We start from the raw sequence: 15962 nt of genomic DNA, 5'->3' as shown, positions 1-15962 counted from the left end.
CACGAAGGCAGGAGTGGAGGGGCATAGTGGAAGATGACTAATTGATAAGAGCACATCTTTAATTCATCTATTAGTTTGCATTAATGATATATTAGTCTTTCATTTGTGTCATTTAGTGAGAGATACATTAAATTCACCTCTTTCTTGCGACTCCTCCAGCACTTACCTCTAATAATCTGGTTAGAATGCATGGTGTGTCAGGTAAAGGTTTTTGCCTGCTCCCTCTAGGGCTACTAGAACGGCACACAGCAGGCACACAACCACAGGGGAGTGCAGAAAGAAGGGTCACCCTTGACAGGGCTAGGCACCTCTTCTCCCACAGGAATGGCACAGCCCCAGATGGGCAGGATGATGAGTATAAGGTGTAGAAGGAGCCCCCCTTGAGTTGTCTGTTGCTACTCAGGAGGTGAAATCCAAATTCCTCCCAAATCAGGGCACAGAGCTCAATCTTAGGGCCGCACCCACATACCTAAATGCATTTGAGCATTATCAGATGACTGGCAGGGTGTGCTCACATGTCCATACACGTAGATGCCTACCTCAGCCGCTGTTTCTTGGGAGCGATCCCCTTTGCTCTTTCGAACAGAGTTTCTCCCTGTGCTAGAGCCTGCCAAATTATTGTAGAATGCTCCCAGCAAGCCCAAAGAATCAACTTGTCTGCCTCCCTAGAACCACATCCTGGTGTTTTATATGTGGGTTTGGGGGATGAAACTCAGGTCTCCCCGCTTGTAAGGCAAGCACTCTTTACAGGGTTAGTCGTTTCCCCAGTCCCCTTTCCCGAGCCCCCACCCTTGTTTTGAAATTACATGTGTGGGCCTTTATGTGGCCAAAGGATTGTTCTTGAGCTGGACAGGCAGTTTTGAGTGGGTATACGTGGGCGATACGTACCGCACGAGGGGCTTTGCAAGAGTGATAAGTGTTCTCAACTGCTGGGCCTTCTCTCCAGGCCCCTTGCTTTTGATGATCTATACAGATTTGGAATTTTGAAATAGGTACCCTGCTGCTTCAGCCAACAAATACCTGAATTTTTTCTAGATAGAACATCATCAAGCAAAGTGCTAGGGGGAATACAGGAAAAACAAATATGGTCCCTGCTCTAAGGAGCTTATGAAGACAGAAACAAATCCCTGTTTTATTTTGTTAGGTGCCAAATGGCAGCTCTTAACATACAAAATGTGAGCTAGACAGAGGAGAATCAAGACAATGCCCTCATCACTATAGTCACGGTGCCACACCAAGTTCCAAATGCTTTCTAAAAGTTCCTTGTTAATCTTTGTACTCCCAACCTAAATTTTAAACCACACAAAATAAAATTTTAATGTGTTTATCAACAGAGGCCAAGGTGTTTATAAACTATATACTCAAGAGGGCATAACATTGCTTGGACATATAATCATGTTGAAACCTAAAACAAAACACCTGCAATTAGATGTGTATTCAAGAAGTCTACAGTGCTGGGCAGTGGTGGCGCATGCCTTTAGTCCCAGCACTCGGGAGGCAGAGGCAGACAGATCTCTGTGAGTTTGAGACCAGCCTGGTCTACAAGAGCTGGTTCCAGGACAGCCTCCAAAGCCACAGAGAAACCCTGTCTTGAAAAAAACCACCAAACAAACAAAAAAGTCTACAGAAATACAAGAGTTCATGGCTTTGTTTAAAACACTGACCACTGGAGTGTGGGTGTCTTTTCACTGCATTGATTTCACTGCCTTTGGGTATCTGTCCAGTACTAGAAACGATGGAATTTAGGATTTCTTTTCATTAGTGAACAAGGGTTGTGCTAATTTACAATCCCACCAATAACATTGGGTTTTATTTGTTCTTGCTCCACATCCTTGCCAGTACAACAGGATTCTATTCAATCATGAAACCCTGTCACCTAGAACAGCATGTGCAGGCTGAAGGGCATGTCCAAGGAGACGTGTGTGGTATGTAAGACAGACACAGCCACTATATCACCGATGCATTAGATAAGTACTTCATTGAAGACCTCATAATTGTCACCAGAGACTGACAGGAGTAGTAATAAACTCTGGTGTTCTCCCAAACTGCAGGGTGAATTAACAATAATGTACTAACGTCAGAGAGGACTTCAAAAGTAGTCACCAAAATAAGCTTAAAGTGACTACCAGATATATACATGAGTCAAAACACCACACTGTGCTTCACAAATATGAACAAGTAGTATGCAGTTAAAAGGGAGGGTGGAGCTGGGGCGATGGCTCCATTGTTAAGAGCACTGGCTGCTCTTCCAGAGGACCCAAGTTCAAGTCCCAGCACCCACATGGCAGCTCACAACTGCTGGTAACTCCGATTCTATGAATCTAATGGCATCTTCCAGCCTCCACAGGCACAAGGCATGCTCAATGTGCACATGCATACCTGTAGGCTAAACATTCATACACATAAAATAAAATCTAAGAAGGGGCCAGAGGAAAGGAATGAAGGGAAGACTGCATGTCTGAGTTAGAAGTAAGCCTGGCTCCTTCTGAGATGCAGCAGGGAACTATGCAGGTACTGTCAATAAAGAATAGCTTCCACTTAAATGGACTGAAACTAAATGCTGCTTCAGTTGATCTGTGTACTTTCAAAGTCTGTAAACGGCAACTGGCAAAGCCTAACTCTACCACTGTTAGCTCCGTAAGATGACCCCTCTATTAAGAGTTCTCACATATTCTACATGGGGTAAACTTCATGCTCACTTTAACATGTACCTGGTAACCTACAAACTGAGCACAAAAACACGGGCTTCTCAGTCAGCAGACACTATCATAGCACTGTGACATAGCAGTTGGACCTGGCGGCGGGGTAGGGGTGTGGTTCACAAACAACTGTCAAAAGATACATAGGACCACTGGGTTTCTCTTTTTCTAAAATGTGCACTGAAATCATTTTATCAATAGGATTCTCTGAAATATATGGAGAAAGATATCTTTTTAAAAGTTTTTAAAGGCAGCTAAAACCATTCAAAACAGTACTCATTCTTTTAAAATGATTTTCCTTCATGAAATTATTACTCAGTTAACATTACTTAGGTCTTCATTCTGATATATGCAAATGACACAAGACAAATACATTAACATGGCTCCCTACAATGTACTGAAATCTCCTAGCTGCTATTTTACTAACCAGGTTCTAGAACACTTGGTGTTATTCTTTTTAAATCTTTAATAAAATAGAACCAATGTGAAGCAAAATTGGAGCCTTTGTTTTTGTTTTGTTTTTTTTAATTGAAAGAGATGTCTTTCCGCCCTTTAGGAAAGAGTAGCAGGCATACTGCCTGGGAGACAGGACTTTCTTTCTTTCTTTCCTTTCCCTTCCTTCCTTCCTTCCTTCCTTCCTTCCTTCCTTCCTTCCTTCCTTCCTTTCTTTCTTTCTTCCTTCCTTCCTTTCTTTCTTATCGTCATCCAAGTCACTCAGCAAACGAACTGCTGCTGAAATTGCTTTAGCTCTAAATCAACTTGGTTTATATGTGCAAACATACCTGCTTGGTCACACAGGACAGAGGTAGGAGTCAGTACATGATAACACTCCAGCACACTGCATGGAGGGACACTAACTCCGGAGGGACACAGATGTTTTGCTTTCTGTGAACTTTGTCTTCTTTAATAAAAGCAAACTTTCTCACTTGGGGATGTTGGGGCTTTTGTTATGTAAATATCTGGGGTTTTTTTGTTTTGTTTTGTTTTTGGTGTGATTGGGAACCTGGAACATAAAAGCTTTGGCACATGGCTTAACATTTAGTTCTAGCAATTAGGAGATGTCTTGCTGTTGGCTCTTTAGATCACTGGGCTAAATGAGCTTTCTGTATAGAATAAGTCAATGTGGAGTTAGCATCTGGACCATTCTCTAAGCAAGCCAAGTGGCTGAAACCAACTAAGGTAAGGAGAACTTCCTGTGAGGACACATGCAGACTTTCTCACTAAAATCACCAGATTATTATTCAAGCTCAACTACCGCTACCATGCCCTTTAATCCAGAATTTATGCAAGACAGGGGAAAGCTTAGCACTTTGTGGGCCTCCACTAAGTTGTTCCCTTTTGGTGGAATTGTGTTAAGGCTCTGAAGTCTTAATGACACAGTTCAGGGACAGTGCTGGACTAGGACACGAGACTCTGACTTGTGTTTGGTGACCAGCACTGAAAAACCACTACCCCTAAAAACCAAGGGTTCCCATTATTCAGATCCTCAAGGAGGCTGCTTTCCCAAACTGCGTGTCCTAGCACATGGGAACTGAGCTCACAAGCAGAGAGATTTCCATGGTTATGGCATTAGCATTAAAAGGAAAACCAGACTCCCAGGTGCTTCTGAGAATACCTTAAGTCTAGGACAGAGCTGGGAAAACCTCAGTGGTCTTGGGAAATCCAGTGCAGGTCATACTATTACTCTGACCCTAGGTTGACCCCAGAGAATCCAGCAATTCACCAGTAATTTTGAGTTCTCTTGACCTTTCAAGGTAGGTTATTCCACAATGACTCTAGCAAATCATGTGTCAGCTCCTATATAAAAAGGCAAATGGGAATTTCTGACAATACTGGAAATTACATTCCTCATTATCATGCCAACATATAACAAAGAAGAATGGGCAGAATGAGGGGTGCCGAAGAGGTCTCTTTTTTAGATTCCATATTGTATTGTAGAGTGACATCATATGTCCCAGGCAAGCAAATCCTTGAAAACGAATGGTGACTTGTAGGTCCCAGGATGTAGAAGAGTTCTAGTTGGTAAGTAACCCAACAAAAGAGCGAACGTTATGTTTATACATATTTACAATTTAAAACAATTATTTGAACACTTGCAAATATGAAATACTAGGTGGGTATACACGCCACGCATCCCTGAAAGCAAAACTGAACTGATCTCACGAGGCATCTGAATTTTGCTGGTTTTCCTCGGGTCCAAAGCCTTCATAATCAGCTTTTCCACCTTTCTCGTCATCTGTAGCTGAGAATGCTGTTACTCTATACTCATATCTACTGTGTCTAATACTCTTCAATTTCTCTGCACCCTTCTATCAGCCCCTAACAAAAGCTTCAGATAGTAAAGCGTTTGAACTGATTCCCAGAGTTGACAAGCAGTCCAATTCAAGACACACCTATAAGCACATTAACTATTTTGTACATTTTATTTAAAAACAAACAATACACTCAAAGCCACCAAAACTGGATATCATTATTAGCTTATCCATACCCTGAATTTACAAAAGGAACTTCTTGCACCACAAAAATTAGCATTTGGATTTACATTAATTGATATTATAACTAAAATTGAAGACACCTGAATATCAAACAATCTGGCCCAGGGATCACCAGCTGGGGGTTTGGGTGTGGAGAGAAAGGGTTATTTGGAATTCTGAACTGATGATACCCTGAGGTTCACTCCAGTAAACTGATGAGAAGACATAAAATAAGTGGTAAGATTTTTAGTATTACAAAGAAGTGGTTCTCCCTAAAAACAGGCATTGGATCATATAGCTAAGGCGGGACAGGGGATACTCCTGAATCTGGAATGAAAAACAGAGTGTGTGAAGGGGACTATGTTAGTTTTCTCACAAGAGGCCAACATCAGTCAATGAAGAGAAAGCAGGAAAAGCGGAAGGAACATGGCAGACCAAAGACTTCCTAATGCTGTACTGTCAACTCAGCAGCTTTGCAAAAGTCACTTCAAACCCCAGTCTCTGAGACCCTTTCAGAAACAGCTAACATACAATGGGGAAAATCATTCTACATTAACAAGGCACTCACTGGTTCACAGCCTGGTAAAAACCCAGGCAGACATTGAAGTTAATTTAAATTAACATGAACTTTCTAATTTGCACCAGAGGGGTGATGAGCATGTGGTCCCAGTTAAATGAAATCTAAAGCTTGACTAGCCAAGATCCAGAAAGAACCCTCAGAACCACTTCAGAAGTGTTGCTAGAATAAGTAGTGGGATCTAAAGATCTCTTAATCTAGCATAAAACTCCTCAAAGTTAAATACCTAACAACAAAACCGATGTAAAGGTTCTGTTAAATACTTGGTCAATGTGGAGTCCCTTCCACTGACATGGAGACCTAGCTGCATGCTTGATATGAGCAGTTACAAAGCTTTTAGTGGCAAATGTAAAACTGATTCTAATTGTTTACCTGCTAAACAGAGACTTATTCCTCTTCTGACCTTCTACTAAAATGGACTTTAGGAAATGATACAATACAAAACACACACACACACACACACACACACACACACACACACACACACACACACACACAGATACTACTTTTGTACAACGAGAATCCCAGTGTCAAAACACTCTTTGAGTACTGCAGGATAAACAAACAAGTAACACGGTCATGGAGGCAACTTCTAAGCCAGTGAAGTGAGTAATTATATACCTAAGTGTGGAAGTAAAGAATAAAGTAAGCCAAATAAAATCACAGTTTTGGTTTTTTTTTCCCCAGGTAAACTTTGTGTTGTTGCTTTGAGACAAGGGTTCACGTAGCCCAGGCTGGCCTTGAACTCCCTATATAGCTGGGGATAAACTTGAACTTGTGATCGTCTTGCCTCCACCTCTCATGATTACAAACAAGATTGTGCCACTATGCCTGGAGTTTCAGGTAAATTCAGTAACAATTTCATTCTTGGTTAAAAATATTACACATAACTAAAACTCCCTACTCACTAAAAACATGGGTGGTGGTTTAAGCCATCCTTGAAGAAAACAAAACTAACAAAAAGTAAAAAGTAAAAAAAAAAAAAAAAAAAAAAAAAACCTAAAATTAACCCTAAATGTTTCTGTCCGCTTTGTGAGGACACAGGAGATAACAAAGCCTGAGAGGAGCACCAACACACACAGACTTTTAAATTGCATCGACACTCATTTCTGATGTCATAGAGATCTGTTCTAGCTAAAATGGCAGCAATGACAATGAGGTAGATATGAGAGAGGCAATTTCAATTTTCCAAGACTGTTCTTAGGTGGAATTTTAATTAGTTCAAGTGTTTCATCTGAAAATGATTTTTACTGGTTCAAACCTCATCATATAAGAATTTCATGACATACTCTTGTGAACAGGGGAAATATATGAAGTACTAAAAATAGCAAGCTTTTAAAAAAAAAAAAGTACATCATCAACGAGAAACCCATAGTTCTGGGGAACCAATACTTAGTTATCTGAAGTTGATTTTAATTTAAAAAAAAAAAAAACAGCCATTTATTCTTTACTGAATTTTCTAGGAATTCACATTTGAAACTCTCGGAAAGCATATAAGGTGCTCCAAAGAGCACGAAGACTATGCATAAAATGTCCCCTGGAGTCCTACAAGCCGAGCAGATACATTAAAAGACAGTGACTGTCACAAATCAGGATTTTCTCTCTCTCTCTCTCACACACACACACACACACACACACACACACACACACACACACACACACACACACACACACACACGCTCGTGCTCTCTCTTCCCCCTCCCACCCCTGACACAGAGTCAATCTTCACCCTCGCTGTAAGGCTGCGTTTGTAGGTTTTTTTTTTTTTTTTTTAAAGGCACCTCTCACTTTCTAGCTATTGCCTTCTTGATGACACATTTTGTCAAAGAGCTTGAATGTTCAATGGAAATAGTTCAGCAGGAATCTTTTCAATTCACATTTGAATAGCCAGGTTTTCTTACATTCAGATTTTAATAAACTAGAATGACAGTCTTTAAAACAAGCATGCTAGCCTATAATGAATATAGTATATACAGTAATTTAAACACTTAGAGCTATATATTATACTGCAAAAGCAAACAGCACAACACTCGTCATACTCATCAACTTCTGAGTATACTACCTCCAAAAATGAGAACACAACAGTAAAATGCACCCATGGTTTAGATATATATATAGTCTATATATTATATATATCCCTATAATATATATAATATATATTTATAAAATATACATACATTTTTAGACATCTTTCAAATAAAGAATCATTATCTCCAAAAGAAATTTATAGCAATACTGAAGGAATGGAAGTCAGATAAACAAATAATTTCTCACAAAATTCATTATCAGTGATACAGTTCAATTTTCCCCTTTTAGTTACAACTAAATGATTACAAAAGCTAAATACTTTGCATAACTAATTATCTGTTTAATGGCAAAAATTGATAAATTTGTTCAATAGAAAAATACTGAAGGTCATTATATCACTTATTTGTCTATGGTTTGAATAGCAAATGAGCTCCATGTGACAGCTGCGCTTTGAGACGGGTACTGTTAGCTCCCAGAGATGTATCCACAGCTCATGAAAATAAGGCAGGGACCTAACCCACCTGCTGATTTTCATACTATTCCAAAACAGTTCACCCAGAATATTTACAATCCAGTAAATATTTATGAAAGCATTTCAATGATTCTGAATCTTGAAATTGTTCATTTTATGAATTTTCATTAGGATGGGGAAAGTCAGACAAATGTCCATACTACTACCATCTGGTTGGAAGACAGCTTTGGCTCATGTCCAGGCTGAGAGCTAACAGGGCTAGTTTAGAAGAATCTTTCTATTTACAGTTTTCAATGGCACAAAGCACACTCCCTAAAAACTTCCAACAGTTCTATCATTTGTATTACACTTTGCCTATCTTAGGATTATTTCCCATCCAATCAAGAGACAGAGAACAAATAGGACAGCCTCTCCTGTTTTCCAGAATGTTGGTGACAGGAATAAAACATACATTGAAGGCTCTGGAAAGTAACTGTGGTCATAAATACACTACTTCCTGGAATCTTCTAATATTCTGTAAATGTTGGGTTAGAAAACCCTTTTGCTCATTTTATGAAGGATGAAAAAATTTACCCATCACTGTGTAAAATTCTGGATCTGCATAAAAACAAGCATTTAACTCAATTCACTTGTGTATACCAATCAATCTCTTAGGTCTGCTTGTTAACCAAAGCACAAAGATAAAATGTAGTTACTAAAATTATATAGCATGTCTATAGAACAACCAGGGAAATTTAGTATGGGTCTTATAATGTTCATGAAAATTTGCCTGCACAATGGAGAATTCTAAAGGAAGATGAGAAGAAATTTTTAAGAAGTCAATCATTACCCATATCACCATGAAAATGCTACTTCAAAGAACAGATCACCAGAAATGCCATGGTTATGGCAACAGAACCATTATAATGGGTTATAATATTTATAATATTTCGTGTACACATGTTGGTAGAAAGATGAACATTAATTTATGTTTAATATTTAGACTGGTCTGTCATTTGGCAGAGAAGGTGTGTGAAGGGCATGAAGAGTGCCAGCAGTTAGAGGAAAGAGGTCTGCACAGTGAGCACAGGGTTAGTCAGCAGGATTCTGAGACTCCCGAAAGCTGACCACATATGGGTTTCTCTAGGTACAGTACTGGTTCACTGTTCATTAACATGTGTGTTCCAATTAAATAACGGGAAGGGGAGGAGAAAGAACCTCGCAGACATCACAGGCATTAACATCTTCCATCTGGATCTCTATGACACACTAGTAGCATATTTCCAGGGTGCACTGCTTTATTAAGCATGGCTGCTGCCAAAGCAACTGCCTGAGGTGACCACACGCTTTGGACTTCATAACATAATAATTATAAACTGTTTATGGTAGGCGTCAGACAACATGAACATGAAAGGCAGAGAAGGAACAGTGAAGATTATCTGAACCAATCACATGGGTGTTGAGAAATGAGTGTTGACAAATAGCTTTCTCCTTTTTCTGTCACTAGGAACATTTCATCAACAGGAAATAATCACTCTAGCACTATAAATACCACACAAATGAGGTGAATTTTTAAACAAATTATTATAGAGATAGTCCCTGTTTGCCCTTAAAAATAAACAATCTCAAGCCTGGATAAGTTAAAAATCTTTAGTAGAGCAGGCTCCATTAACTACTCTTCATAATGGGTGCTGGACAGAGTGGTACCACATTTACTTTCAAAATTGTAATACAATATAAAAATCTGCTTGCAAACTAAATATTTGTTAGCATTTCTGAATAATATACTTAACATATTATTGCATCTTTTCCTCCTAATAGGTGAAATGCTTTGCCACGTGCTTTATGGGAACAGCTGAACGGAGAGCTACATTAGAAACTCATTTGAACACTGTCTGGTCATTATACACAATGGGGTTCGTAGAGCGGATACAGTACAGTCTGACTACCTAATATGTTCAGCAGATCTCAGGGTAGAGTACATCCCGCTCTACTCATTCCCAGCCATCCAACTTTTAATTATCCAACACAGACAGCATGCCCTGTTTACTCAGAAGGAAGGGAGATGCTAAACCTGTTTCGCTCAGGCCTGCCTAGCGAATGAGAACAATTTCAGAAACAAAAGTGCCTCTTTGGGGGGAAATTTCAAAGTTTTCAGGCTCCCAGAGTCAGCTGAGCTTGCAGCCACCTGAATAAACCTTCACTTTAGAAAACAGTGCACGAATTGCAAAACTACACTCTAACAAATGTTCTCTGTGCTCCTTCAGCAGAACAAAAGGGCAGGGTGAGTTGATGCTTGCCCTGGTCTTCTGCATCTCTGTTGTGCAGTTGACTTTTTATAAAGAGCTAGAAGGTGAAGTTGATGCGTCACATCATACAAAGACCTTAGCCAGCGCGTCGGCGCCAGCACTGGCTATATAGCATTTGGAAGGGTGGAATGCTACATCATGGATGGATTCTTCAAATTTTTTCCGATGAGCTGTGAACTCTTGAATACATGTCTTACTTTCTAAATTCCATAAGCGTATCGAACAGTCATGACCTATTCCAAAAGAAAAGAGATTGAAAGGAACAATTTTATCAACATGATGATGACAAGGGAAAGTAAATAATCCACAGCTAATGTACTTACTGCCAGACATCAAGTACAGGCCATTTGGATCAACTGCTAAACTTGTAACAGCTTCTAGGTGGGCTACCATCGAGTGGATCAGTTTGCCTTTGGAAAAAGAGATTGTTATACTTGTTATTGACGGTTTTCTTCAGCTTGGCCATATGCCAACTTTCATGCTACCTTAGTTTCCCCAGTCATCCCTGTCTATGTACTTCTTGAATCAACTTTTTCCATCAGTTCAAACAACCAATCTTCTACTCTTGCCTCTGGTTACGTTAATAATAGAAAATTAAAACAGCTTAAATTTCAGATATTTGTTTTTTAAGCCACAATAAATTCAGTGACTTTTACATGTTCACTAATTGGTTAGACATTACTAGTCTTCTTGTGTCCTTTTAGTTACAGACAAACTTTATGGGCTCATGAGGACAGACAGTTCAAATTCAAAGAGACAAAGGACAAAAGAAAAAAAAAATGGTCAGTTTTGGTGGAAACAATACACAGAAAATAATTTTAAAAATGAAACTGCTAGCAACTAAACACAACCACAAGTGACCATATTAAAACGGCAGATAGCCAAAGAATCATGGCTGCTCATACAAAGCTCTTCCCTGCAGTTTGCTATTTGTGTACTTCCACTGACAACCGGGAAAGCCTCATGCCCCAGTTCAGTCAGGACTCAAATTTTAGTATAACACAGAAAAGATTAACCTATGGAAAAACACACAAAACAAATGACCTAAGGATTTTCATATGCAACACTGAATCAAGCTATTTACGACTGAACAACAGAATACAGCTATTCAATAACTGAACAATTTAAAACAAAACATAGTTACCAACCTCTGCTTCCAACATGTTTCTATTAATACTCACTCCTTATGATTGCAACAGATCATTTTTATTAGTACTCAGATTTGTGGCTTTAGACTATCTGCTTACTATTAAACAAAATAAAAAAAAACCCATTCCATATTAGTCTTAGCCGATATGAATGAAATGAACAGAAACTGAGTGAAGAAAGTGTTTCAGTGCCTACTCTGTAACTACAAAGCTCCCATTAGACACCATAATTAGCTTACTTAGGTGTTTATTGCTGTTTTAGTTTCTTGTTGCTGTTGTTGGTTTTGCTTCATCAGATGCAAAACCTTAGCAAGCTCTTACCTGTATTGTTATCATAGAACTTGATGTGCCTGTCTTCGTGAGCAGTGATGCTGATTGGAAGAGTGGGATGGCTGATGACTCTGTTTATTTGGCAGGAAGAATTGGCTGCTAAAAACAGAAAATTAAAAATCAGTACTAATTAGTCAAAGTAGTTTTTTTCATATAAAGGAGATATAAATACTAAAACAGAAAAAAAAAAAAAAAAACCAATGAAACCCTAGTCTGGCTGTGGTGCAGTTATTCTCCAATTATTTCTCCAACCTCAGTGCTGTAAAATAAGAGCTGCCTAAGGTACATCACACTGGCATATTTATAGGTAATTAAATGTCAGAGTTCCTTTCCACCACCTGCTATGCATGAATTCCATCTAAGACTTGGCCTAGAGACACGGATGACATCCAAGTCTACACGTTTTGTGATGTTTGCTACCTTAAAGAATTCTATCAGCAGGGCATTGGTGGTGCACACCTTTAGTACCAGCACTTGGGAGGCAGAGGCAGGTGGATCTCTATGAGTTCGAGAGCAGCCTGCCTCATCTTCATTGTGAGTTTCAGGCCAGCCAGAGATTCAGTGAGATCCTTTCCCAAAACAAAACCAAACACCACCAATATACAAATAATCTTCAAAGTTAAACCTCAGTCCCTTCTAACATGCAGCTCTGTTCAGGTAGCTGTGATCTAAATATATCATGAAATCAAGGGCTTTGCCTCCTTACTTGTTCCTCTTTGCATCATAATAGAAAAGACCATCATCTTGCAACCCACCAGATTTTGAGTTTTTAAGCATACTAATTAATTGTTGTACACTATCTAAGAATTTTTGAAGATATTAATTACTATAGTAATTTATAGTTATTTCAATATACAACAGAAAATGCCAGGTGGCCACATGGAATAAATTCTTTGGGTGCAGTTTTTCTGTTGTTTGTTTTGATTGCTTTAGACTGTGCTGAAGTTTACCCCTTCCCCCCCAAAAAAGTTTTCTATAAAGTAAAAGTGTCTTTAGGTTTGGGCAATAGAACACTATGATTTAATCATTCTTCACATCGACTTGGGCAGTTACACTTTTGATTAAGAACAAATAGAGAGACTTTTAAAGATTGGTATACATACTTGAGTCTATCTTGGATTCTAAAGTGAGGATTCGCTGCTGTGTCTCCATGTTAAAGATGCTTGTATACCCTTTGCTGAATGATGCTACCATATGGCTCGGGTCACTGCTCACGAGATCCACCGAAGCAGGGATTCCCAGTTCTAAGTGTCAGAAATATTCAGAGAGGATGACAGTTAAAAGGTCTACTTGAGAAAGTACTCAAAATGCAGCAAAACAAAACTAAGCATGATTTACTTTAATCAATCAGGCTTAACATCAGAATAAGTTATTTTAGAACTGTTCACAGAAGAGTATTTCTTTTCTAACTTTTAGCCTTAGTCTATTTTATTATCCTTACCTGTTAAATGTTTTCTACCCATTATTCTGCTAATCCACTCAAAGAATGCAAACTTATTTTGAAAGAAAATAAAACACATGGACCATAAGTTTTATAGCTTCCACTTCCATTTCAAGCATAGAGTAACACAGTGGAAATTCAGTATTTTAAAAATCCATCTTGAAGAAAAGAAAACAACAATAACAAATCCAAACTTAGGTTGGAGTGCAGCTCAGTGGTACTGTGCTTGCTAGCACAGAGTTATGTCTTCAAAGTCTAAGTGCACATTGTGACTTTGCTGAAGAATAAAGTTGTTCTGGGCCTGGAATGTAACTCAATGGTGGAATATTTGTCTAGCATGCAAATCACCACACAAACACGAAAAGTTATCATCAGGGGACAAACTTGGAACTCATTTATACCAAAAACAGAATGATAAAGCCAGTGTGGTAGCATACTCCTTAAATCCAAGCACTTGGAAGTGGAAGCCCAAGGATTGTGAATTTGAGGTCTGCCTGGGCAATGAATTCAAGGTGAACCAGAGCTACATAGTGAGGCACTGTCACAAGAAAACAAACAAACAGAATGATAAATATAAAAATAAAATAATGTTTCATTTGGGTCAACACCTAACCAAAGCAAGGTAATGATTCAAAACTGTACAGCAGAAGTTCTAGGAATAGTCAATGAAAAGCAAGAAATGGTACTCAACCAAATATGCTGTCAAAGAATTAAACACTGAAACAGAAGGGAACCAGAGTGACAACATCAAGACTGAGTGAGGATGCAGAGCAAACTGACCTCACACAGGCTGCAGCCCAGGTTATAAAGTGCCATGAGCACTCTGGGAACAATGTGGTCATTTCACTTAACAACAAAACACCCACCCTAAAACCCAACAAGTCTACTGAAAGGTCTCTACTACCCATGATGAAAATTTATGAACCTTCATAATAAATTATTCCTAATAGGCCCACACTGGAACAACAGTAAATACTACCAGATAAATGAATAGGTCGTGGAAATTATGACTTTTTATAACAATTTTGCTCATAACAGCCTCGGTGTCTATCAGGAGATACATGAATAGACAGACCATAGCTTAATACAATACTCTCACATAATAAAGGGAAATCAACTGACACTGAACTGCACAAACGTTACAGTAGAATAAAAGCCAGGCACAGAGATAACATCCTAAACTGCTATTTTATTATAGGTGAGAATAGACAAAACTAATCTATGATGAAAGTGATCTTGACAACAGGTGCCGCTAGCTGGGATATGTAACAGGGACTGACTAAGGTCACAAAGCAGCCCAGGGAAGGGAAGAGATGGTCCCACTCCAGACTGATACCAGCGCCAGGACTGCACCAGTTCACCTCACGCATCAGAACACATCCTTGATGCCCTCAATCTTCAAGGAAAATAAATTACGTCTCACTTTTTAAAATGTAAACCCCATCTTCTCATCAAATGCTGAGTTTTTTTATTATTTCAATTGTGTGTGTATGTTTGTGTGGTATGTGCACATGAATGAAGGTCACTGAGGTCAGAGGTGTGAGACACCCTGGAGCTGGGGTTAAGGCAGCTGTGAGCCACCTGATGTGGGCATTGGGAACTGAACTCAGGTCCTCAGGAAGAATAGTATGTGCTCCTGACCACTGAGCCATCTCTCCAGCCCCTCAAATGCTGTTTTTAAGAATTATACATACACTGAAATGTTAAGCAACAATGTTGGTGCGTTAAAAAAAAAAAAAAAAAGCCTTAAAATTTATACACTCAAGAGTTTATAGAATCATTTATTTGCTTGCTTTTTCAGAGTAGAATGTTTAATAAAAGATCTGGAAGTGTTTAACTTTAAAGACTATACCTTGGTTATCATTAAACACACTCAGTGCCGGAGCAACCTCGGTTGTATTCCATAAACGTAAAGTGCCATCTGCTGAGCAGGACAACAAGCGCTGGTGTGCCGCGCTGTAGGCCAGCCCCCACACAGCATCTGTGTGGCCCAGCAGAGGGCCTCTCAGAACAGAAGGATCTGTGGAAAACGAGCACATGCAAAACCAGAAAGAAAAATTGTCAAGGCATTTAGGATCCACTGTAAAACATAAGACAGAGCACCCAGACACAGTGTAACGCAGTCTTCTAGTTTCAGTATCTTCTGAAATGCTGCCGTAATTACAAGCAGTTTTGGAAATACAGATCTTGAACATTCTAAATTAGAATTAAGAACCACAAGTCTGATTTCTTAAGAAAGCTTTATTTTAACGTTTATTAAATAAATGTAAGGAGAGATTTTTGTTTGCTGACTCTGTGTTTAGTTTGGTAGTAACATTACAATGCTTTAGTGGCAAACATGACATATTAAACCATTCTGTATTAACTTCAAACTTAAAGCAGCCCATTTCTAAATAGTTTTACAAGGGAATTTATAGCAACATCTAGAAACACAGTATAATATGAATTCATGCCATAACACTGCTCTTAAAACCAAAGCATCTGTGTGCATGCGTGTGTGTGTGT

At 39.0% G+C, this 15962-nt stretch overlaps 1 protein-coding gene across 2 annotated transcripts in view; it reads right to left on the bottom strand.

Annotated features, from left to right (window-relative positions):
* Positions 1–5103: 5103 nt before the first annotated feature.
* Strn (striatin) overlaps positions 5104–15962 on the bottom strand; it is an 86601-nt gene continuing 75742 nt past the window's right edge. For both annotated transcript variants that reach the window (XM_027426059.2, XM_027426060.2), the window contains 5 exons: positions 15310–15477; positions 13120–13260; positions 12008–12115; positions 10862–10948; positions 5104–10771 (listed from right to left, as the gene is read on the bottom strand). In XM_027426059.2, the coding sequence (XP_027281860.1) occupies positions 10602–10771; positions 10862–10948; positions 12008–12115; positions 13120–13260; positions 15310–15477 (674 nt within the window). In that variant the 3' untranslated portion in view covers positions 5104–10601. The remainder of the gene's footprint in view (positions 10772–10861; positions 10949–12007; positions 12116–13119; positions 13261–15309; positions 15478–15962) is intronic.

The sequence above is a fragment of the Cricetulus griseus genome, chromosome 7 (genome assembly GCF_003668045.3).
Source record: "Cricetulus griseus strain 17A/GY chromosome 7, alternate assembly CriGri-PICRH-1.0, whole genome shotgun sequence".
Classification (NCBI taxonomy): Eukaryota; Metazoa; Chordata; class Mammalia; order Rodentia; family Cricetidae; genus Cricetulus; species Cricetulus griseus.
The sequence above is the reverse complement of the archived record's forward strand: the minus strand, read 5'-3'. Positions and strand labels throughout refer to the sequence as shown.